The sequence below is a fragment of the Salvelinus fontinalis genome, chromosome 3 (assembly GCF_029448725.1).
Source record: "Salvelinus fontinalis isolate EN_2023a chromosome 3, ASM2944872v1, whole genome shotgun sequence".
NCBI classification, from domain to species: Eukaryota; Metazoa; Chordata; class Actinopteri; order Salmoniformes; family Salmonidae; genus Salvelinus; species Salvelinus fontinalis.
This window is the reverse complement of record NC_074667.1, coordinates 56,110,464-56,136,535: the sequence shown is the minus strand read 5'-3', so window position 1 is coordinate 56,136,535 and position 26,072 is coordinate 56,110,464. Positions and strand designations below refer to the sequence as shown.

The following is a 26,072-nucleotide window of genomic DNA, read 5'->3' as shown; positions in this document are numbered from 1 at the left end:
AGAGAGCTGAGAGATAGAGAGAAAGAACAAGAGAACACGGAGTCCATCATCTACAAAACAAGTGAATGAGAGAGAGCGATGCCAGCGGAGGGGTGAGGATAGGTTGAGGGTAGTGGTATGTGTGAACAGTGAGGAAACGCTTCACAGAGAATGAGGGAGAGAAGGAGGGATGGGAGAGACGCAAGCTGAGGTGTGAGGACTGTCAGGGTTAGAGGTGTGTGTGTGTGCTAACTACCGGAGGGGTAAGGGAAGAAGAGGAGGTGGTGTGTGTGTGTGTGTGTGAGGTAAGAGCTAGGTGTGTGTGAGGTCTGTGTGTGTACGGGGAGGCAAAGCGAGAGGTGGACGGGGTTCGGAGCGTGGCACAGCTGGGTGAGTGGTGGCGCTGGGATGGCGGGCACTGGGGAGGCTGGCGAGCCGGCAGCCCTCGGACCGACAGGGAGCCCCTCAGCCGCAGGCAGGAGAGGGGCAGAGGGCATTCGCCAGAGGAAGCTGGCGGCCTTGGGTACAGGACGGTGCCAGCGAGGTGGTGCCATGCTCCCAGCCGGACACAGGTAGCACCGTTGATGGTGGGGTGGGGGGTAGAGGAGGGTGAGAGAGAGGTGGAGGCGGGGGAGAGAGGTGAGGGTGTAAGCCAGTTAAAAGTTTCTCAATCCTTGTCTCTGCATCTGACGGCTGAGGTGGGGGGTGAGGGAGAGGGTGAGTTGGGGGGTGAGGATGGCGATATGGGCAGTGCGTGTTTTGGTCAGGTGTCCAGGCGTTTGGGAAGGCTGTTACGGCGCCTGCCTAAGTCTCGTTCCTGGAGTGACGGACTACGGATGCTCCGCAGAACCAGTTCCCACGGATCACTCATCACCTCTTCCTCAGGTATGGAGAGAGGGAGCTCCTCCAATGGTTCTCTCAATGAATGCATCCTTTTCTCAGGTCTGGAGAAGGAGGGAGAGAGAGAGGAAGAAAGAAAGAGAAGGAGGGAGATGGGAGGAAAGGAGAGAGAGAGGAAGAAAGAAAGAGGAGGGAGATGGGAGGAAAGGAGAGAGAGAGAGGAAGGAAGAAAGAGAAGGAGGGAGATGGGAGGAAAGGAGAGAGAGGGGAAGGAAGAAAGAGAAGGAGGGAGATGAGAGCAAAGGAGAGAGTGAGGAAGAAAGAAAGAGAAGGAGGGAGATGGGAGGAAAGGAGAGAGAGAGGAAGGAAGAAAGAGAAGGAGGGAGATGGGAGGAAAGGAGAGAAAGAGGAAGGAAGAAATAGAAGGAGGGAGATGGGAGGAAAGTAGAGAGAGAGGAAGGAAGAAAGAGGAGGGAGATGGGGGGAAAGGAGAGAGAGAGGAAGAAAGAAGGAGAAGGAGGGATTTGGGAGGAAAGGAGAGAGAGAGGAAGAAAGAAAGAGAAGGAGGGAGATGGGAGGAAAGGAGAGAGAGAGGAAGGAAGAAAGAGAAGGAGGGAGATGGGAGGAAAGGAGAGAGAGAGGAAGGAAGAAAGAGAAGGAGGGAGATGGGAGGAAAGGAGAGAGAGAAGGAGGGAGATGGGAGGAAAGGAGAGAGAGAGGAAGGAAGAAAGAGAAGGAGGGAGATGGGAGGAAAGGAGAGAGAGAGAGGAAGAAAGAAAGAGAAGGAGGGAGATGGGAGGAAAAGAGAGAGAGAGGAAGAAAGAAAGAGAAGGAGGGAAATGGGAGGAAAGGAGAGAGAGAGGAAGGAAGAAAGAGAAGGAGGGAGATGGGAGGAAAGGAGAGAGAGAGGAAGGAAGAAAGAGAAGGAGGGAGATGGGAGGAAAGGAGAGAGAGAGGAAGAAAGAAAGAGAAGGAGGGAGATGGGAGGAAAGGAGAGAGAGAGGAAGAAAGAAAGAGAAGGAGGGAGATGGGAGGAGAGAGGACGAAAGAAAGAGAAGGAGGGAGATGGGAGGAAATGAGAGAGAGGAAGAAAGAAAGAGAAGGAGGGAGATGGGAGGAAAGGAGAGAGAGAGAGAGGAAGGAAGAAAGAGAAGGAGGGAGATGGGAGGAAAGGAGAGATAGAGGAAGGAAGAAAGAGAAGGAGGGAGATGGGAGGAAAGGAGAGAGAGAGGAAGAAAGAAAGAGAAGGAGGGATTTGAGAGGAAAGGAGAGAGAGAGGAAGAAAGAAAGAGAAGGTGGAGGGTTGAGAGGAGTAAGATGGAAAGATATGGTAGATAGAGAACAGATAGCAGAAGATAAATATAAAGAGAGGAGAGAGGAATGAGAGGAAGATAAAGAGAGAGGTCCTGGGTAGGAGTATTGTTACATTATGTCAAGAAAAGGACATCTCTACAATGACCCTTTTAACTACTGTATACTGTTACTCAGAATCTCTGTCTTTTCCTATCTCCCCCATATTTCTCCCGATAGATGAATCTGAACATCAAAATCATCTGATGATAAATGTGTTCTTATAAACCTTATTTGTAATCTGAGGGGACAATCCTATAAAACCAGATTCTAGATGTCTGCCTGTGGTCTGTACTGGGAATATGATATTAGAACTGACTGTTTAGGGGCCTGGAATGGAGTTTAGCATCGATCCTAGCGTTTTTGTTCACAGAGTGGGAAAGACTGACGCAGTTGTGTCCAGTGATAAATACGGAGTGGGTATAGAGCGTAATACAAGGAGAACATGCTGTCTGCACAATGGTAGAAAAAAGACGAGGCTCCAGAGCCAGATTAACATAGTGAAATAAGAAATTGGACTGAAGTGTTTGTCTGCGTGTGCACATGCATCTGTGAGTGTGTGTACCATTTAACTCAATGGTGTGTGTGTATTGTGTGTGTGTCTTCTTCTAGAGCTGTCTGTGAAGGACTGATAAGGTCCTGACCAAACATCAATCAGCTTATCAAAGGAACCAGAACATGTCACTACACCTGTATGATGTCACAGCCCTTAACTCTATTAACTACAATAAAACACAGTAAATATATATATATATACACTGCTCAAAAAAATAAAGGGAACACTTAAACAACACAATGTAACTCCAAGTCAATCACACTTCTGTGAAATCAAACTGTCCACTTAGGAAGCAACACTGATTGACAATAAATGTCACATGCTGTTGTGCAAATGGAATAGACAAAAGGTGGAAATTATAGGCAATTAGCAAGACACCCCCAATAAAGGAGTGATTCTGCAGGTGGTGACCACAGACCACTTCTCAGTTCCTATGCTTCCTGGCTGATGTTTTGGTCACTTTTGAATGCTGGCGGTGCTCTCACTCTGTGGTGGCATGAGACGGAGTCTACAACCCACACAAGTGGCTCAGGTAGTGCAGCTCATCCAGGATGGCACATCAATGCGAGCTGTGGCAAGAAGGTTTGCTGTGTCTGTCAGCGTAGTGTCCAGAGCATGGAGGCGCTACCAGGAGACAGGCCAGAACATCAGGAGACGTGGAGGAGGCCGTAGGAGGGCAACAACCCAGCAGCAGGACCGCTACCTCCGCCTTTGAGCAGGAGGAGCACTGCCAGAGCCCTGCAAAATGACCTCCAGCAGGCCACAAATGTGCATGATTGTGTGATTGACTTGGAGTTACAGTGTGTTGTTTAAGTGTTCCCTTTATTTTTTGAGCAGTGTATATACACACACATACATACACACACATATACAGCTCTGGAAAAAATGAGGCCACTGCAAAATGATCAGTTTCTCTGGTTTTACTGTTTATAGGTATGTGTTTGGGTAAAATTATCATTTTTGTTTTTTTCTATAAACTACTGACAACATTTCTCAAACAATAACTGGTCAAAATAACAAAAAATATGGAGTGTTGTCAGACCTCAAATAATGCAAAGAAAATAAGTTCATATTCATTTTTAAACAACACAATACTAATACTAATACTACAACACAATACCTCGGGGGCATAACATTTTATTTGAAATTGCAACTTGTGTATTCTACTATTCTCACTCTCAAAAGTAAGTTGAGATATATATATATATATATACACATACAGTACCAGTCAAAAGTTTGGACACACCTACTCAATGAAGGGTTTTTCTTTATTTTGACTATTTTCTACATTGTAGAATAACAGTGAAGACATCAACACTATGAAATAACACATATGGGTTCATGTAGTAACCAAAAAAGTGTTAAACAAATCAAAATATATTTAAGATTCTTCAAAGTAGCCTCCCTTTGCCTTGATTACAGCTCTGCACACTCTTGGCACAGTTTTGGTTCAGCTTATGGGTTCAGGTTTGTTGGCTTTGGCTGGTGTAGGCTGGGTCAGTGGTCCATCCCTCCTCTAGAGAGTCATATCTATCAGGGCTAGTGGAGCAGTTGAAATATTTCATATATGGCCATGTGCTCTTATAATCTCCACCTGGCACAGCCAGAAGAGGACTGGCCACCCCTCAGAGCCTGGTTCCTCTAGGTTTCTTTCTAGGTTCCTGCGTTTCTAGGGAGTTTTTCCTAGCCACCGTGCTTCTACATCTGCATTGCTTGCTGTTTGGGGTTTTAGGCTGGGCTTCTGTACAGCACTTTGTGACATCAGCTGATGTAAAACAGGCTTTATAAATACATTTGATTGATATAACCTCACTTTAGGCCTAGAGCATAAAGAGCTTATGTAGATTAAAGCGGTTCCTTTTCTTCATCATGTTAGATGACTCTTTCCTACTGGCTGACTTCTCTTCTCCTCTAGCTGTAATTGTCATGATTTTGTATACTACGGCTTCTGTGATGAACTAACTGACTGACCAAGATGGCGGATGGAATCCCATCCTCTTCCAGCCCCAAAGTTCCCAATACCTCCCCCACTGTCCACCACTCTGCCTTACCAATAGAAATATGTTGATTTTCTGTTTCTGTTGTTGTCTCTAGTGTCCTCCTGTCGAGGACCAGGAGTTTTATTATTTCAGGAAAACCTTATGACCTCCTATCTCTGAGTGTGTTAGTGTGTTTCTCTCCTTGGACTGTTACTTCCTCTGCCCGGCCACGCTGGTTATATTTGGTGTGTGTGTGTGGCACAGGCCTGACAGAGCGATTGTGTTTGTGTGCGCGCACCGTGTCATACCATGAATTCTGTCTGAAATAGGTTGTAGAGGGGCGTGTGATTATCACCTTCAGAAATGCGCCCTAGCAAAATCACCTCTCATCCATTCTTTCAGACCTCTCACAGCATCTCTCTTTCATTGGCTAGCTCTAGTTCACTCAGAATCTCCCCACTGCTGTGTGTGGTGTCAGTTGTAGATATACACACAGATGTGTGTGACTATGTGATATGTGTGTGTGTTCTGTTAGATAATGTCCAGGCCTTCTCTCCTCTGTTTCCTGGGAGACAGGGACAGTTCTGTGTTTTGATTTGGCCTTGTCTCTTCTGTTGCCTAGGAGACAGGGTAAGTTCTCTGTTTTGGTTTGGCCTAGTCCCTTCTGTTTCCTGGGAAACAGGGACAGTTCTGTATTTTTGTTTGGCCATGTATCTTCTGTTGCCTAGGAGACAGGGAAAGTTCTCAGTTTTGGTTCAGCCTTGTCTCTTCTGTTGCATGAGAGACCGGGACAGTTCTGTGTTTTGGTTCAGCCTTGTCTCTTCTGTTGCCTGAGAGACAGGGACAGTTCTGTGTTTTGGTTCAGCCTTGTCTCTTCTGTTGCATGAGAGACAGGGACAGTTCTGTGTTTTGGTTCAGCCTTGTCTCTTCTGTGTGAGCTGTAGCCTGTAAGAAATGTAAAAGGAAGGAAGGATGGACGGAGGGAGGGATAGGATGAGGAGAGGAAGGTAGATTCAGATTGGTGTTACTGGATCCAGAACACACACACACACACACACACACACACACACACACACACACACACACACACACACACACACACACACACACACACACACACACACACACACACACACACACACACAGGGGCTTCAAATGGGGATAGCAGCCAGTTTTGGTGTAGCTTATGGGTTAGAGTTTGTTGGCTTTGGCTGGTATAGGCTGGGTCAGAGCACAAGCTTATTTATTCAGGCTGTATCTAGGCTGGGTGAGCGGGCGATGGCCACAGGATGTATGTGAGGGAGAGAGGAACGGTGAAGAGTCTGTGATGCAGGAGAGGTGTGGTGGAAGAGGTGTACGTACAGTGTGAGCTGGGTTAGAGGCTGAAACTGTTTGTTTTATTGCGTGTGTAACTGCAGCAGTGCTACGCAGAGGGACATGGCCGGTCTCAAGGTTATAAAGGTTACAGCCTCCGGCAGCTGCTCTAGAAAGCAGCAGAAAAGGCTGCCGACGCAGCTGATTCTGACAGAAAGGAGGGAGGGGAGAAAGAAAGGGGTGTCAGCATAAAATGTCCTGGCGATTGTCAGGGGAGAGGAGAGGAGAGAGTGAGTATCTTTGAGTATCTTTGACAGAGCCATCAGGGTTTCCCCTCATTTCTAAAAGCCCCCCTGAGTTCCCAGTACTGTAGGGGATTCTACAGCTCTGACCACAGCACTGCTCAAGGAAGTAACACACTGCACCATAGTGTTGTGTCTTTGTAGGGGAAGGGATTATTCAGAACCCAGGAGAAAGGAGAGAGAGCGAGAGAGAGGTTATATGAGTTGTGCTGTGAGAAGTCCAGTGTTCTAATGGTGTGACTGTAGGAGCAGTGAGGTTCAGTACGGTAATGTTACAGTGGTGAGGCTGTAAGGGAAGTGACTGCTTGTTTGACAAGGAGGAGATTCCCTCTGTTGACTGGGGGAATTAAGAGCTCAGAGCCTCAGGGGGGACTGACTGACTGTGTGGAGTGTGTGAGCTCTCAGGAATGCTCACTGCATGTGCAATGCTCTTTAGGAATGTTGACAGACACAGACAGACACAGACAGACAGACACAGACAGACAGACACAGACAGACAGACAGACAGACAGACACAGACACAGACACAGACAGACACAGACAGACACAGACACAGACAGACACAGACAGACACAGACAGACACAGACACAGACAGACACAGACAGACAGACAGACACAGACAGACACAGACAGACACAGACACAGACAGACACAGACAGACACAGACAGACACAGACAGACAGACAGAGACAGACAGACAGACACAGACAGACAGACAGACACAGACAGACAGACAGACAGACAGACACAGACAGACAGAGACAGACAGACAGAGACAGACAGACAGACAGACAGACAGACAGACAGACAGACAGAGACAGACAGACAGACAGACAGACAGAGACAGACAGAGACAGACAGAGACAGACAGAGACAGACAGACAGAGACAGACAGACAGACAGAGACAGACAGACAGACAGACAGACAGAGACAGACAGACAGACAGAGACAGACAGACAGACAGAGACAGACAGACAGAGACAGACAGACAGACAGACAGACACAGACAGACAGACAGACACAGACAGACAGAGACAGACAGAGACAGGCAGACACAGGCAGACACAGGCAGACACAGGCAGGCAGGCAGGCAGGTAGGTAGGTAGGTTCCTCTTTGTGAACCTGAACAGACAGTGATCTGTGCCAATATGAACACAAGAAACATGAGCTGGGTATATAGTTTGCTTATTGGTCATAGTATGGATATAGTTAGTATGCCAAAAGTTCACAGATGTCATACTAAATTCGCCAAAATACTAAGCATACAAGCAGTGGACACTATTTCAGTGCTTTTAGGCCCCATAATGAAATTCTTCAGAAAATAGCCGTGGCTTCACAACGTTTTTAACATTTGAAGAAAATGGCGGGAAATATGCAGGTGAAGTCCGACGAGAACGGATACAAATGTATTGCTTTAACTAATTATGACAAATGTTGAGCAATGTAATAAAATAAAGACTTTTCAAATAAGTTACGTTGCACATTATCTTGGCAGAAAATTTGTTAGCTACGCTATCCTTACAAACCACATAGCATATCATTACAGCAGTATGTACCGGTATGTTAGCTACGCTGTCCTTACAAACAACATAGCATATCATTACAGCAGTATGTACCGGTATGTTAGCTACGCTATCCTTACAAACCACATAGCATATCATTACAGCAGTATGTACCGGTATGTTAGCTGGCTACCTAATGTTAGTTGGCTACTAATACATCAAACTTGCCAGTATATGAACTATATGCTATCTAACTACCCAACATTTATTGACTTGATTATTCATGTCATTCTTAGCTTAGCTAAGTGGTATAGTCGTTGTGCATTCTCAATGAACATTGTTAATTCGGGTGTGTTCGTAAATTCGCTCTGGCTATCTACTCTGATTTCAGAGCACTGTGTGCGTGCCTCTTTGGTCCCTTTGGTGTCTGTTGTCCCAACAGCTCTTAATACCAGTCATTTTCTGTCATGGAATGATTACCCTTCCATAGAAAAGGAAAAGGGGTGCTGACACTCTCTCTCTCTTTCTATTTCCCTCTCTCTTTCTATTTCCCTCTTCCCTCCCTCTTTCTCTTGCTTTCCCTTTCTCTCTCTCTCTCTCTCCCCCTCTCTCTTTCCCCCACTCTCTCGCTCTCTCTCACGTTCCTCCCTCTCTCTCTTTCCTCCTCTCTCTCTTTCTCTCTCTCTTTCTATGTCTCTCGCACTTTCCCTCCCTCTCTATCTCTCTCTTTCTTTTCATCCTCTGTCATTCCAGTTTCCCTTATTTATTTTTCCTGAGGGGATTTCCAACTGCCCCTGTCCCTACTGAAGAGAGGGTTTGGAAATTCCAGCTCTGTCTGTTAGAGGTTTGATGTGTCTGTTAGATATGGGCTTTTTCAGGTAAATCCTGTGAGAAACATGAAGGCCCTGTGTTACCACTCAGGCTCCATCCTCACTGCAGATAGAGGATATTGACTACACCATCAGCTCTCTGCACCCTCTGCTCTCTCTCCCTCGTCCTCATCTCCCCCATGTCTCTTTCCCTCCCTTCCTCTCTCTCCTCTGCCATGGGTGTGTCCCTATGTCCAGTCTAGTGAGACAATGCTCAAGGAGCCAGACAAACTCAGCTCATCTCTGCGTCTGTAACCCGAGACGCCCTGTGTGTGTGACCCGTGTTGGACCAGGTGATACGGAGGGGATGAGGGGGGAGGAAGGCATGGGCGTGTTTGTGATGACCAAAGAAGGGTACAGTATGATTTGTGATTTTTATTCAATATCCCCATTAGCTGCTGAAGAGACAGCAGCTGTTCTTCCTGGGGTCCACACAAAACACAGAACATGACCAAATGCAGAACACTAGTGGACAACAACACACATTCAAACTAAGAACACCACAACCAAATAACAACACTACTACTTCAAAAATAACAAGAAGAAGAAAACAAAGAAAAACAAACACATTTAAAATACTAAGATGAATGTGTGGGTGTGTGTAGAATGTGTGTGGAGTGTGTGTCTCTCTCTCTTCACAGTCCACGTTGCTGCTTGAGGTGGTGTTCTATCTGTAATTCTGCATTCTGTGCAGATTAGCAAAGTCAGGAAGGCAGACAGACAGATGGACGGACGGACTGACAGACAGATGCTGGGCGATGGATGGGGGGGACTTACACTATGTTTACTGTTAAACTCTGTGTAGGGAAGGGAAAGGGGGATACCTAGTCAGTTGTACAACTGAATGATTCAACTGAAATGTGTCTTCTGCATTTAACCCAACCCCTTTGAGTTAGAGAGAGGTGCGGGAGGCTGCCATAATCGACATCCACGTCTTCGGCGCCCGGGGGCCGGTGTAACTGCCTTGCTCAGGGGCAGAACGACAGATTTTTATCTTGTCAGCTCGGGGATTTGATCCAGCAATCTTTTGGTTACTGGCCCAACGCTCTAACCACTAGGTGGTAGAGGTGGGGGGTATTGGGGGACAGGGAAGAGAAAATTAACAAAGGTTATAGGGAGGCGTAGAGGGGATGGGAAGGGTCAGGGGTAGGTGGGTAGAGGGGTACAGTGCAGGCAGTAGGGGGTCGACAGCAGAGGGGTTTAGACGATAATGACCCTAATGAATAGGGGGGCGAAGGTTTACTCACTAATAGTCCTAACGTGTGTTCTGGGGGTCTTAACAGGACCTCTTGGGGGTCTCCGGGGGGCGTTGAGTCCTCTAATTCTCTGTTTGGGGCATTAAACTGTGTCCCCCTCTGCGCTGCAGAGACACACAGGCTGACACTCATAGCCGCGTTCATCTGTGTTCAGGCTGTGTTCAGCCGCGTTCAGGCTGTGTTCAGCCGCGTTCAGACTGTGTTCAGCCGCGTTCAGACTGTGTTCAGCCGCGTTCAGATTGTGTTCAGCCGCGTTCAGACTGTGTTCAGTGTGTTCAGCCGCGTTCAGGCTGTGTTCAGCCGTGTTCGGCCTGTGTTCAGGCTGTGTTCAGCCGCGTTCCGACTGTGTTCAGCTGCGTTCAGGCCGTGTTCGGCTGCGTTCAGCCGTGTTCAGACTGTGTTCAGCCGCGTTCAGACTGTGTTCAGCCGCGTTCAGGCTGTGTTCAGTGTGTTCAGGCTGTGTTCAGCCGCGTTCAGCCGTGTTTGGCCTGTGTTCAGGCTGTGTTCAGCCGCGTTCAGTCGTGTTCGGTTTGGGCTGTGTTCAGCCGCGTTCGGGCTGTGTTCAGCCGCATTCAGACTGTGTTCAGCCGCGTTCAGACTGTGTTCAGCTGTGTTCTGACTGTGTTCGGTGTGTTCGGCCGCGTTCTGGCTGTGTTCGGCCGCGTTCAGCCGTGTTCGGTCTGTGTTCAGCCGCGTTCCGACTGTGTTCTGCTGCGTTCAGGTCGTGTTCAGACTTTGTTCAGACTGTCTTCAGCCGCGTTCAGGCTGTGTTCAGCCGCGTTCAGGCTGTGTTCAGCCGCGTTCAGCCGCGTTCCGACTGTGTTCGTCTGCGTTCAGGCCGTGTTCAGCCACGTTCAGGTCGTGTTCAGGCCGTGTTCAGCCGCGTTCAGGCCGTGTTCAGCCGCGTTCAGGCCGTGTTCAGACGGTGTTCAGACTGTGTTCAGACTGTGTTCAGCCGCGTTCAGGCTGTGTTCAGCCGCGTTCAGGCTGTGTTCAGCCGCGTTCAGGCTGTGTTCAGCCGCGTTCAGGCTGTGTTCAGCCGCGTTCAGGCTATGTTCAGCCGCGTTCAGGCTGTTCAATTGTGTTCGGGCTGTGTTCAGCTGCGTTCGGGCTGGGTTCAGCTGCGTTCGGGCTGGGTTCAGCTGCGTTCGGGCTGGGTTCAGCCGGGTTCAGCTGCGTTTGGGCTGTGTTAATCTGGATTCAGGCTGCGTTCGGGCTGCGTTCGGGCTGTGTTCGGGCTGCGTTCGGGCTGGGTTCGGGCTGGGTTCGGGCTGGATTCGGGCTGCGTTCGGGCTGGGTTCAGCTGCGTTCGGGCTGCGTTCGGGCTGTGTTCAGCTGCCTTTGGGCTGGGTTCAGCTGCGTTCGGGCTGCGTTCGGGCTGTGTTCAGCTGCCTTTGGGCTGGGTTCAGCTGGGTTCGGGCTGGGTTCGGGCTGCGTTCGGGCTGGGTTCAGCTGCGTTCGGGCTGGGTTCGGGCTGTGTTCAGCTGCCTTCGGGCTGGGTTCAGCTGCGTTCGGGCTGTGTTCAGCTGCGTTCGGGCTGGGTTCAGGCTGCTTAGCTGAAGTTAGGAGTATGTCTTTATTCTCTTCTTACTGTGGCTTTCTCTGCACACCCAGCGGGTCACTTCAGGATGCAACAGTTTATCAACAACAAGGTGTGCGTGTTTATGTGTTTTGTGTGTGTACAGTATGTCTGTACAGTATATGTACAGTGTGTGTGAACGTTCTCAGTGTGGGAATAAGGCGAACCCCAAGGTTGAACCTCAGGCCTGGTGTCTGTCTGTCCTCCCCTGTTGACAGCAGTGAATCAGAAAATCGAATCAAAACAAATGTATTAGTCACATGCTTCATAAACAACAGGTGTAGACTAACGGTGAAATGCTTAGTTACGGGCCCTTCCCAACCATGCAGAGTTAAAGATAAAGATACATTTTTGAATAAAAAATATAAATAGTGACACGTCTTTCTACGCCTGTTACTTAAACAAACAGGCTTGAACTGATCCTTATTATAGAAAAGACAGCCACTCCAGAGTGTTTTCAGATCTGAGGTCATAAAGGAATGAGAAGAGGCAATGTAACACTATTGGGACACTGTTCTCCCACCAGCTCATACAATCAGTGGCTACAGGGCAGCACGGTAACTAAGGTAACGAATCCTCTCTGTAACAGCCTGACCGATGAGCGAGTGTGAGGGACGGATGCCTTGCTGATAGGAGGGAGGTGTCTGGGAAAGAGGGAGACTGTGTTGATGGAAATAGAGAGAGAGAGAGAGAGAGAAAAAGAGATTGATCTAGTTCACTTGCTTTGGCAATGTTAACATATGTTTCCCATGCCAATAAAGCCCTTAAATTGAAATTAGACAGCCAGCCAGCCAGCCAATCCAAACACTCAGAGAAGGGAAATGCGTTTTGGGAGGAGAGACTCTCCCATCCTGTCCTCCTTTTCACATCTCACCCCTCATGTTTAGTAACACCCTATCAGCATGTTCCATTCCAATCAGGCAGACAGGACCTCAGTCCACCATTCACCAGGGTAGGTCTGAGCTAGGTGCTGCACTGATTGGTTCATCTTCCTATGTGTAGGCTGTGTTGCTGTACTCTGCCCTCGCTACCTGTGCGATGTTAGCTCTTTAACACCCTCTAGTGACATCTGTGCATTAATACAACAGAGCATTCACTTCAGTGAGGAGAAACCTGTAAATCAGGGGTGTCAAACTCATTCCACGGAGGGCCTAGTGTCTGCAGGTTTTTGTTTTTTTCCTTTCAATAAAGCCCTAGACAACCAGGTGTGGGGAGTTCCTAACTAATTAGTGATGTTAATTCATCAATCAAGTACAAGGGAGGAGCGAAAACCCGCAGACACTCGGCCCCCCGTGGAATGAGTTTGACACCTGTGCTAAATCAACCACTACAGTTATATACAGAGAGCAGCCTCTAGGTGGAGCCACATGAACACAGAGCTCTCAGGCAGATCTCTCAATGAAATGTCAAGTCCACAACAGCAGATTAGATTCTATCAGCCTGAAATATTGTGAAAATGCATATTGAAACTGTTGGGAGGTACCTGATTATTTCATCTTAGTTTGGATTGGTGTGAGTCTTCTCATTGTTAGATTGATATCGTGTGTGTCTGTGTGTGTGATATTGGAAAACGTGTGTTGTTGAGGATCTTCTTGACCCTGACTCACTCTACTGCTCTGATAGAAAGACAGAGGTTTCTGCCTGCTGGCTACATGATTAGTATGTGACTCCTCAATAGACTCACATTACCCCAGAACAGTGTGCTCGCAGACTCTGTCACCATTACAGTCCGGTACACCAGGACAAGGGTGATACTAACGGCCAAACACTGAGTTCCAAGGAAAATGCTTTATCATTGCTGCTCTCTAATTGGTGCCCTGTGTGTGGATCCAGTCATTGATTGGTCTGTTTGTGTGTCTGTCAGACTGCAGCTACACCTGTCACCTGGAGTGTGAGGGGCGGGTCCAGCTGGACTGCAACCAGAGAGACAGCAACCCACAGAAAACTCCATCTCCCAGAAGACACTGCTCCACGCCTCCTCAGTACAAGGTAAGACAGATCTAGAGCTAAGTGAATCAGGTGTACTGTGTAGTTGGGGTTGTTGTAGGTCACAAGCTGTTTGACAGGATGTTGCTGGTCATGTTGGCTGTGAAGCACTTGATGTGCAGGCACACAGAAAGTCAATGCAGCAGAGTAGGACATGCACGGATGCACACACACCACACACACACTCAGGAGACAAAGACATAACATCCACTCAATCACTATAGATTTTCCACTATTGATCCACTATTCTTGTGAGTGTAAAGCAATGCTCTGCAGGGTCAGGAGATGCCCCTCTGTTCCTTTAGCCTTTATCATCCCTGCTGTATATCTGGCTGTCGTTCTGGCTGTTCCTCTCAGTGATGGTGTGTTTGTTGGTATTTGGGATGTGATTTTCAGTGGATTCATTTTGTTGAGTCCGAGGTTGTTATTTAACTAATAGGGATCCTCCTGAGGCAATGTTTTCCTTTTCACCCTTTCAGAACCCCACTCTCCTGTCTCTCTATCTCTCTCCTCTCTCACACATTTGGAGTAAAAATGTTCTCTGAGCACATATTTCATGCCCCTCACACATTTGCAACTCATGGTGCCCATCCTCTCCAGCTATGATGTCTACTCCTCCCCCTACTCTCCTGCTTCCCCTCCCTTCCTACCCTCTCTCTAAAAAAAAGATGTTTAATTTTATTTTACCTTTATTTAACTAGGCAAGTCAGTTAAAGAACAAATTCTTATTTTCAATGATGGTCTAGGAACAGGGGGTTAACTGCCTTCTTCAGGGGCAGAATTACAGATTTGTACCTTGTCAGCTTGGGGATTCGAACTTGCAACCTTTTGGTTACTAGTCCAATGGTTTAACCACTAGGCTATGCTGCCGCCCCTAAGGGCTGTTAGCGTAAGTGCTAGCAGTAGCGTCAGTCCTCATCTCCTCAGACCCGTCTCTCTGCCTAGGGTGGCATATGCTCAGTCATTAGCCTAGCCGTAGCCTTACCCCAGCCTTCCTGGCTGCGCTGTCTCTCTCCTCTCTCACACATTTGGAGTAAAAATGTTCTCTGAGCACATATTTCATGCCCCTCACACATTTGCAACTCATGGTGCCCATCCTCTCCAGCTATGATGTCTACTCCTCCCCCTACTCTCCTGCTTCCCCTCCCTTCCTACCCTCTCTCTAAAAAAAAGATGTTTAATTTTATTTTACCTTTATTTAACTAGGCAAGTCAGTTAAAGAACAAATTCTTATTTTCAATGATCGTCTAGGAACAGGGGGTTAACTGCCTTCTTCAGGGGCAGAATTACAGATTTGTACCTTGTCAGCTTGGGGATTCGAACTTGCAACCTTTTGGTTACTAGTCCAATGGTTTAACCACTAGGCTATGCTGCCGCCCCTAAGGGCTGTTAGCGTAAGTGCTAGCAGTAGCGTCAGTCCTCATCTCCTCAGACCCGTCTCTCTGCCTAGGGTGGCATATGCTCAGTCATTAGCCTAGCCGTAGCCTTACCCCAGCCTTCCTGGCTGCGCTGTCTCTGTGAGTCTGGGAGAAGAGCAGAGCATGGGGAGGGTGGGGGAGACAGCCCGGCAGAGAGCTAAACTACTCCTCACCCCCCCAGAGCTACTCCAAACATTCCCCAGCCTTCTGTCTGACCTGTCACAGAATTCATCTGCTGTGTGTGTGCATGTTGCTGTGCTCTCTGTGTCAGTCTCTCAGGGTGTGTATGCTCTTTGTGTTTATATAACCTCTCTTTTGAGGATGAACACTGTGCTTTGGCAAGCAAGTTGCTTTAGCTAACTATGTGTGTGTTATAGTGGCCCTACAGGGTTGTGAGTACAGGAAGCCTTGTTGGTCACATGATGAGGGCCAAACTCTTGGTAAAGTTGTTGGTCTCTATGAGCACACATATATATTAGCTGCCTGTCTGCATTCACTGACTTCCTCTACCTGTAGTATAGTCTAATACACATACGCACCCGAACACAGAAACCAGAAAATGGCTTTCTCACTTCCTGCTTTCGTGTTAGCACACTCAAATCTTGTTGATTAGGTTTTGAGGTCATAAATATTTGCAGGTGTTCACACATACGCACACACACACGCAAACACACGTACACACACGCACAGTCACACTCATGCACATATTCTGTATGAAGTAGAACTGTGTCTCCCTCTCAAATGAATATCTAGCCTTCTCTGAGTTGAGTGTGTTTATGTGTGAGCATGTGAAGAGTTAGTCATTTAGTCATTTAGCAGATGCTCTTATCCAGAGCCACTTACAATAAGTGCATTTATCTTAAGATAGCTAGGTGAGACAACAACATATCAGAGTCATCTTAAGATAGCTAGGTGAGAGAACAACATATCAGAGTCATCTTAAGATAGCTAGGTGAGACAACATATCAGAGTCATCTTAAGATTGCTAGGTGAGACAACAACATATCAGAGTCATCTTAAGATAGCTAGGTGAGAGAACAACATATCAGAGTCATCTTAAGATAGCTAGGTGAGACAACATATCAGAGTCATCTTAAGATTGCTAGGTGAGACAACATATCAGAGTCATCTTAAGATTGCTAGGTGAGAGAACATATCAGAGTCATCTTAAGATAGCTAGGTGAGACAACATATCAGAGTCATCTTAAGATAGCTAGGTGAGACAACAACATATCAGAGTCATCTTAAGATTGCTAGGTGAGACAACAACATATCAGAGTCATCTTAAGATAGCTAGGTGAGACAACCACATATCAGAGTCATCTTAAGATAGCTAGGTGAGACAACAACATATCACAGTCATCTTAAGATTGCTAGGTGAGACAACAACATATCAGAGTCATCTTAAGATAGCTAGGTGAGACAACATATCAGAGTCATCTTAAGATTGCTAGGTGAGACAACAACATATCAGAGTCATCTTAAGATAGCTAGGTGAGACAACCACATATCAGAGTCATCTTAAGATAGCTAGGTGAGACAACATATCAGAGTCATCTTAAGATAGCTAGGTGAGACAACATATCAGAGTCATCTTAAGATAGCTAGGTGAGACAACAACATATCAGAGTCATCTTAAGATAGCTAGGTGAGACAACATATCAGAGTCATCTTAAGATTGCTAGGTGAGACAACAACATATCAGAGTCATCTTAAGATAGCTAGGTGAGACAACAACATATCAGAGTCATCTTAAGATAGCTAGGTGAGACAACATATCAGAGTCATCTTAAGATAGCTAGGTGAGACAACATATCAGAGTCATCTTAAGATTGCTAGGTGAGACAACAACATATCAGAGTCATCTTAAGATAGCTAGGTGAAACAACAACATATCAGAGTCATCTTAAGATTGCTAGGTGAGACAACATATCAGAGTCATCTTAAGATAGCTAGGTGAGACAACATATCAGAGTCATCTTAAGATAGCTAGGTGAGACAACAACATATCAGAGTCATCTTAAGATAGCTAGGTGAGACAACCACATATCAGAGTCATCTTAAGATAGCTAGGTGAGACAACCACATATCAGAGTCATCTTAAGATAGCTAGGTGAGACAACCACATATCAGAGTCATCTTAAGATAGCTAGGTGAGACAACATATCAGAATCATCTTAAGATTGCTAGGTGAGACAACATATCAGAGTCATCTTAAGATTGCTAGGTGAGAGAACATATCAGAGTCATCTTAAGATAGCTAGGTGAGACAACAACATATCAGAGTCATCTTAAGATAGCTAGGTGAGACAACAACATATCAGAGTCATCTTAAGATAGCTAGGTGAGACAACAACATATCAGAGTCATCTTAAGATAGCTAGGTGAGACAACAACATATCAGAGTCATCTTAAGATAGCTAGGTGAGACAACAACATATCAGAGTCATCTTAAGATTGCTAGGTGAGACAACAACATATCAGAGTCATCTTAAGATTGCTAGGTGAGACAACAACATATCAGAGTCATCTTAAGATAGCTAGGTGAGACAACCACATATCACAGTCAAATTTACAGGATACGAACATTTAATTCCAGTTTAACAATGTGTGTATATATATAGTGTTTAGCAAATAACCATAATTTACACATCTTTAAAATCTGTGAATTAAAAAATCTGACAACAGTAATATTTTACACACATGAAGCAATCATTTCTGATGAAAAAACACATGGGAAATATTGGTGGATGTAGTGTTTTTGAAATAAAGTCTTCATGTGTAAATCAGTGTCTTTGTTTCTGTTGTGATTCACTCTATGTTCTCAAAACACACTCTGACACTGCATAGAGTGGGCCGGATAACACACACGCACGCAACACACGCACACACACATCTCCCTCATTGTTTTTAGCGAGTGAGATAACCAAGCACGCCTCCAGTAAGGAGCTGGAAACTGTAGCCTTGCCAAATACCACACAGTGATACGTGCCTGTGTGCTAGCTTAGGCCTGCAGTGGAGGGACAGTTGATTGTCTCTGTAGCCTGGAGTCATGTTAAACTCTTGTCTGGTGTGTGCAGGCTGCCCAGTGTTTTGACCTCCATCCAGACCAGTGGTTGGAATGGGCATCGGAGCTGGAAGAGTACACTATTATTGTACCATAGAGATGATTAGAGATGACAGCTTCTTCCTCTTCTACTCCCTACTCTCTCTCTTCTCCTCTCTCTTCCCCCTCTCTCTGTCTTCTTCTCTTCCTCTTTCTCTTTCTTTCTCTCTTTCTTTGGTGCTTACACAAGCAGAGATCAATCCCCTTTTCGTCAATACCTCCACAGAGTTAATGCGTCTCATTGAGTGAGACTGGAGCCTAATTCACTGGGCTTTATCGACTGTGGCCTGGCAGGAGGGCTGAAATAGAATGGTGAGGGCCTGGTCTGTCAATGAGCTCCTCTTATTTCCCCTACCACCCACTGTCCCCTCTGTCTCCCTCCGCAGTGATGATGGTAATGGTGTTGAATCTGCCATCAGCTGATACTGACCTGACAGGCAGACAGGCAGTTCTCTGGCTCCATCTCTTTAATGGAGGATCTTTCTCCTCTGACAGAACAGCTTCCTTCTCTCTGAAAGACTGACAGTCCACCTGATCAACCGTCTGTCAATCTTAATTTCTTAATGATATTTTTTTTTAAAGGCTGTAGATAAATATTGCTCTCTGACACACACGTGCGCGCACACACACACATAAAATTCATTTTCATTCAAAATCCTATTTTACCTAACCCTAACCTTGACCATTAACCCCTAAACCTAATTCTAAACCTAACCCTAAATGAATTAATAAATGCTTACAATTCCTCTTTATGGAATTAGACCTAAAATTAATTTCTCTGAGATAAATGTCTTCATCATTACTGTGTGTGTGTTTGCGTGCAATGCATGCATCTATCTGTGTGTTTTTTGGCATGCTTATAAGAGTGTATAATGCCGTTGTAATGCAGTAGTAAACAGAAGGTTATTATACATGTGGAGGTTTATCTCATACAGCTGCAGCACTAAGGCAGAGCACACAGCAGACATATTACTATGGCTTCCTGCTCATGCATATCAAGTGTTATGAGCTATGAGACCACATCTCTCACTCTCTCCCTGTCTCTCTCACTCTATCGATTTCAATTCAATTTCAATTTATGGTGCTTTATTGGCATAGGAAACATATGTTTACATTGCCAAAGCAAGTGAAATAGATATTAAACAAAGTGAAATAAACAATACAAAAATAACAGTAAACATTACACTTGAGAGAGAGAGATTTTTTCTGCCTGTCTTTGTGAAACGGAGAAGAGTAAGGTATTCTCGTTCACCAGGGACCCTGGAGCCACTGACCTGAACTACAGCTACCAGAGTGTGTTTGTGTGAGAGAGAGCCTGTCAGAGTAATTGATGTGTGAGCGTGTGCCTGTATGGGTAAGCAGCAGTAGCCTGCTAGAGCAATTTGTGTGTGTGTGTGCACCCATTCACGGCTCTTATCAGCTGAACAGTACACACAGCGGTAGGGTAGGAGGGGGTTGAGGGAGCAGTATGTGGGGCATTCTCAGGTGAGCAGTGCTGTAATTGGAGGCTAAGCTTTGATACTCTGACTCTGTGACACCGGCATGTGTGTGTGATACCGGTGTCAGAGAACACATGACAGGAGGAAGTGACACATCTCTACTCGCGCTCTCCGATTTCCTGAAGCCTCTCTGGTGGAACGCTGTACGGACCCAAATCTAAGCCGACCTCCCCTCTCCTCTCTCTTCACCTCTGATCCTGTAGTCCAAGCCTATCTGTATACCTACAGACACAGGACTGTGAACGACCTGCAGTGGATGCTTGTATTGAGAGAACTGAGCGATACTTGGACTGTGAGCTTTAGTGGTGTGTGTCCATATACTGAGCTACCAAGGGACTGGCTGTGGATGCAGAGTGGGTGTGAAGAGCTCTAGGACTGAGCATTGTGAACAGTGTGTGTTGCTGAATGCCTCTACAGGCAGAGAATCCCCCCCTTGGGAACAATCAGATTTCCTCCTGCGGCTCTGCTGGGTGTCTATAGGCAGCCGAGGGCTCGTATTTAACTCCTAAATGACTGGCAGCAACAGCATGAGCAGCGGCTACTGCAGTCTGGACGAGGAGGGCGAAGACTTCACCTTCTTCACCGCAAAGACCACCTTCTTCCGCCAGCCCAAAAAGCTGGTTAAGGTACGACACAGATAAAGAGATGGAGGGAGGGGTTGTGTCAGTTTTGATGTCAACAATATTCAGCTGAAAAAGGAGAAGCATTGAGTTAAGAGGAAGTAGGCACTAGAGGTCTTCACAGGTCCAAAAAGTTGGACCCGTTCCAAAATGAACCTGGGGCTTTGCATAAATATTTTTGGGAAATATAGAGACACGTTCTGAACGGACCTGAGGACAACTAGCTAGGTTATTTATCATCAAATATGATTACGTAGTACCTGTCTTGACTACATCAAATGTTAGCTAGCTAGGCTAACTGAGGTTGCAGTGCATGTGCTTTCTGATCCTACAGTTACAAATCACAACAACTCCATTCAGAATATGTAGCAGCCTACCTGTTAGCTCTTGGTTATTGTAGCCTATCCTTCTCCTTTAACTTTAAATCCGTCTTTTTTAATTCCATCTTCCATTGATTAGATATGTCCTATCTTTTGCCACACAAGGAACAAGACAATATGGCTGTAGCCTATTGCCGCGTTGATGATTGGCCAACAACAACAACAAGCTCCACTCTCATGAAAAGCGAGAGCAGCAGTATAAATTATAAACTGTCTACTGCAGGAGTCATGTTCGGACCTGTACGGTCCCTTCCGGACAAGTCAGTTAAAGTTACACATACCCGAGACCCGTGACAATCATATCAGATCCAACCCAGACCAGTGACATTATTTAGAATTCTGCATCCAGACCCACTCGGGTCTCGGTATTCGGATACAGGTGGACCCTTGAAGACCTCTTGTAGGCACACCTCACGCCTGTTTTACTGTGTGTGTGCATGTACATGCATGCGTGTGTGTGTGTGTGTGTAACAGTATTGCTACCATTCATCTCCTCACCCCTCCTTACCCCTACTATCTCCCACAAAATATTATTACCTATCGCTCCACAAAAGCCACGGCCCTTGCAGAGCAAGGGGAACAACTACTTCATGGTCTCAGAGCGAGTGACGTCACCGATCTGAAATGCTACTAGCGCGCACACCGCTAACTAGCTAGCCATTTCACACCGGATACACTCACCCCCCCTTTTGACCTCTGCCTTTTCTGCAGCAACCAGTGATCCGGGTCAACAGCATCGATGTAACAGTATAGCTTCCATCCCTCTCCTCACCCCTACCTGGGCTCGAACTAGGGACCTTCTGCACACATCAACAACTGACACCCTCGAAGCACCGTTACCCATCGCTCCACAAAACCTGCAGAACAAGGGGAACAATTACTTCACGGTCTCCGAGCGAGTGACGTCACTGATTGAAACGCTATTAGTGCGCACCCCGCAAACTAGCTAGCCATTTCACACCGGTTACATGTGTGGCAGAGATCCTTCTGCCTGTGTTCCTTCTGTCATATAATCAATCAGCTATCCATGCAGCCTTGTAGGAGCGAGACCCTCTTGGACAATTTTTCATGGCTTAGATCTGAAAGGGCTGTATAGGAGCAATATGTTAATGGTTCCATCAGCTGTTGTTTCCTTAGTAACAGGATAGTTAGTTACATAGTCACACACCTGTCCTTGATTGTGATATTTTCTTAAGGGCGCGCTCTCTCTCTCTCCCTTTCTTTTCTCTTAGAACAGTTCAGCTGGACAAGGTAACCGTAGCAACAGCGGATCTCACTGATTCTGCTTGGAGTTAGAACTCCGCACGACACACATATACACACTTTCAGTTTTACACAGCGGTGGTGCCATCTTCCGCCAGAGAGGGGAATGTTTGGGGCTTGTTTGTTAGTTCATATGAATAGTAGTCAGTTGTATAACATAGGACTGTAACTGTGTAGCTGCAGATTTACAGAATAGTAGGTACTACCAGAGCCATGGATTTAAATAAATGGCACTGGGTTCAACATGTTTGTGCAGAAAACGCCTCCACACTCTACTCTCACACACCCACTGGGAGACTGTTCTCAAGGCTTTTAATGGACTGCAATACCTTCTCTCTCACATACTGTACACACTCGTACATGCACACACACCCACACATACACACATACACCTACACACACACATATTACAGCCTATGGAGGAAACTGTTGCTGATTAGAACAGAGGGCATAGAGATTCTGTTGTTTTAGAGTCAATCATACACAGACACGTACACAGACACTTACACAGAGGCCTTTGTCAGTGTTATCTTAATACCCGCGGTGGCTCTGCTCTCTGGTTTCGGAAAGATCACAGTCACAAAATAATTCAGACCCGGCCCGTGTTTGTCTGTTTGTGTAGTTTGGGTTGCCAGGGTGGAGACTCTTGTGACTCAAAAACAAAAGACCCAGTCTTAAACCATGACTGAAAGGTACCAATTCCCCATATACTGCAATAATGATTGCTGTGCTCTAGTACTTCTGTAGAAACAGTCTCCCTGTACAGGAAAACCACCCTGTCGCCCACTAGCGATTGAATATGAAAAACAGACACGCAAATATATACGAAAACCACAGTCTTCCTGTACTCACTGACATAATCCACTAATGTTTGTGTTGCAAGGGCGGACTGGGACTGAAAATCGTCCCTGGCATTTTTAACACACCAGGCCCCCGTTATTAGCCAGCTAAGGATAATTTTGTGCTGAAAGCCCAAGTTAGACAGGCCCACTGGGCTAAAAATTGACCATCCCGTCTGACATTTGCCCGAAATGCCAGATGGCCAGTCCTCCCCTGTGTGTGTCACTTTACTCTTCCTGTTGTCTACAATGGCGCCAGCCACATATCTGGAATCAGCTATTCAAACCCCAACCTTGACCATAATGTGGGAAACCCTACGTCAGGATCTACTATTATTCCTCAGCCATTATATTATTTTTAAATATATACACACTACCGTTCAAAAGTTTAGGGTCACTTAGAAATGTCCTTAGAAAGGCTCAAAATGGCCAGAAAAACACCAGTCTCAACATCAACAGTGAAGACTCCGGGATGCTGGCCTTCTAGGTAGAGTTCCTCTGTCCAGTGTCTGTGTTATTTTGCCCATCTTAATCTTTTATTTTTATTGGCTAGTCTGAGAATGTCTTTTTCTTTATAACTCTGCTTAGAAGGCCAGCATCCTGGAGTCGCCTCTTCACTGTTGACGTTGAGACTGGTGTTTTTCGGCAAATATTTAATTAAGCTGCCAGTCGAGGACTTGAGGCGTCTGTTTGGGTGTAAAGCAAGGAGAGACACACAGAGAGAGACTGTGTGTATATTTGTGCCTGGCGCTTTCTGATAACAGGAGAAGAGAGTGGGATGAGGGTGGACTGGAGGTTGGAATTGAGGGAGGGGCAGATATAACACTGAATGAAGGTATGAAACCAGAAGCATGCACCACGAAACACAAAAACCACGTTCTACGATATCTGCCTTCTGGTAAAGAGGAAATGAGGCATGGGTTATATCTTCCACACAGAGTTGTGCCTGTCTCTTCACACCACTCATCTCCCAATCTTTCTCTGTCCATCCCTCCCTCCCTGTCTAATGTAATCTTCACTGCTCATTGTTATCTCAGCTGTGACAGCTCATCTACAGTAGTTAATTTGGCTATCAGAGAGATGGGGAGCTAAGTGTGTCTCCTCTCCTGTGTGCTTCTTCTACCGCAGCAGTTTGCTCAGGGATCAATGGTTTGGTAGACCGCCATCATACCGCAAGAGGAATTTGGTGTTGCTACGGTAAAGATGACGTGTCGAACTGACGTTCTGAGACGCAGTCTGAGAAGAGAGTGCAGCTCAGGTTAGAGTTAGGTAGTCAAGTATTATGACACATATGCTCGCAGACACTGAAGTGCTGGAACTTTCTGTATCACTTCACTTACATTATTACGGTTGTGGGGAAAGTTGAGTAAATGTTGAATGTGTGTGTGGCGCATAGGCTACAGTAAAAGGCCTGAATCTGTTCGTGGTGTTTCTGGGGTGACACTGCAGCCTCGGATGACACTGTGTTTTCCCATTGAGGGGTTCTAGAATGTTCCCTAGCTGTGTGAAGTGTAATCTGCTGGTCTGTGCTGTGTCTGGAAGTATGTGTTTAGAGGTCTCCTCTGTATCTCTTGTAAAGCTAAACCACCATGCCGCTCAGACAGTTAAGGTCAGACAGTTGTCCAGTCAAAACAGGGTAGGCCATGGATTGCATGATTGTGTGTGTGTGTGTCTGCCCGCTGTAACATTCCCCTGAGTGATCACATGACCTTCCCTGTCTGATCCTGTCAACGTGAGAACAACAGCAGCATCTCATGTGTGAGCCATGTCATGTGCACTTTCCCTGACTGGGGATGTTCCTGGGAGCCCTGTGGGTCTGGTTGTGGGTCTTCTCTCCTGGTTCGCTTTCTCTGTCCCTGAGCTCTGTGTGGGTGTGGTGGGCTGTGGACCGGCAAGGGTGAAGGGTCAGTATTGTCCTACTACTCCATTGTCACTCTCTCTTCTATAGGAATACACAAAGGGGAGGGAAGGCACTATATTTAGCAGCTAGCAAACATTAAGACACAAACACAGGAATTCCTGCGAGATTTGATTGTTTTCAAGAACTAAGAAGTAGTGAAGGAGGATTTTTCAACGGTGACCCTTGAATCCACCACACACATTCCTCCAAGCACATCTGTATTCAGACAGATGTAGGCCTATGTGTGAGGCAGGTGTGCGTCTTCAAAGTGCTTCTCCATGCCAAATAGCAAGCTATATGAATATGCACACTAACTGCAGACATTGTGTTATAATGCATAATAATGCTGTGCCAATCCTCTAGCTTCTGTGTCACAGGGATTTTCATGCTGTTTCAAGGTATTTGGGGGCACCAGGTAGCCTAGCGGTTTAAGAACATTGGACTAGTAATTGAAGGGTTGCTGGTTTGAGTCCCCGACCTGAATAGGTGAAAGATCTGTTGACGTGTCATTGAGCAAGTCACTCTGGATAACAACGTCTGCTAAATGACTAAACTGTAAACTGTCTTTGTGTTAAAGTGGTGTTTAGTCTCGTGGTCCTTTAGAAATGGTCAGTTTCTGACATTTAGACTAGAAGTCGACCGATTAATCAGAATGGCCGATTAATTAGGGCCGATTTCAAGTTTTCATAACAATCGGAAGTCAGTATTTTTGGACACCGATTTGGCTGTTTTTTTTACGCCTTTATTTAATCTTTATTTAACTAGGCAAGTCAGTTAAGAACACATTCTTATTTTCAATGACGGCCTAGGAACGGTGGGTTAACTGCCTCGTTCAGGGGCAGAACTACAGATTTTTACCTTGTCAGCTCGGGATTCAATTTTGCAACCTTACGGTTAACTAGTCCAACGCTCTAACCACCTGATTACATTGCACTCCACGAGGAGCCTGCCTGTTACGCGAATGCAGTAGAAGCAAAGGTAAGTTGCTAGCTAGCATTAAACTTATCTTATAAAAAACAATCAATCATTCATAATCACTAGTTAACTACACATGGTTGATGATATTTCTAGTTTATCTAGCGTGTCCTGCCTTGCATATTATCGATGCAGTGCGTATCGTTGCTCCAACGTGTACCTAACCATAAACATCAATGCCTTTCTTAAAATCAATACACAGAAGTATATATTTTTAAACCTGCATATTTAGCTAAAAGAAATCCAGGTTAGCAGGCAATATTAACCAGGTGAAATTGTGTCGCTTCTCTTGCGTTCATTGCACGCAGAGTCAGTGTATATGCAACAGTTTGGGCCGCCTAATTTGCAAGAATTTTACGTAACTATGACATAACATTGAAGGTTGTGCAATGTAACAGGAATATTTAGACTTATGGATGCCACCCGTTAGATAAAATACGGAACGGTTCCGTATTTCACTGAAAGAATAAACGTCTTGTTTTTGAGATTATAGTTTCCGGATTCGACCATATTAATGACCTAAGGCTCGTATTTCTGTATGTTATTATGTTATAACTA

The 26,072-nt window shown here is 46.0% G+C and overlaps 1 protein-coding gene across 4 annotated transcripts in view; it reads left to right on the top strand.

Moving 5' to 3' along the window:
- The window catches only part of rassf5 (Ras association domain family member 5), a 47,719-nt gene that overhangs the window by 15,887 nt on the left and 5,760 nt on the right, over positions 1-26,072 (top strand). For 2 of the 4 annotated variants that reach the window (XM_055917485.1, XM_055917484.1), the window contains exon 2: positions 13,393-13,517. In XM_055917485.1, coding sequence (XP_055773460.1) covers positions 13,393-13,517 — 125 coding nt within the window. Of the gene's footprint in view, positions 1-612; positions 865-13,392; positions 13,518-17,408; positions 20,164-26,072 lie in introns of those variants that run through there. The other 2 variants (XM_055917486.1, XM_055917487.1) reach the window with 2 other exon arrangements.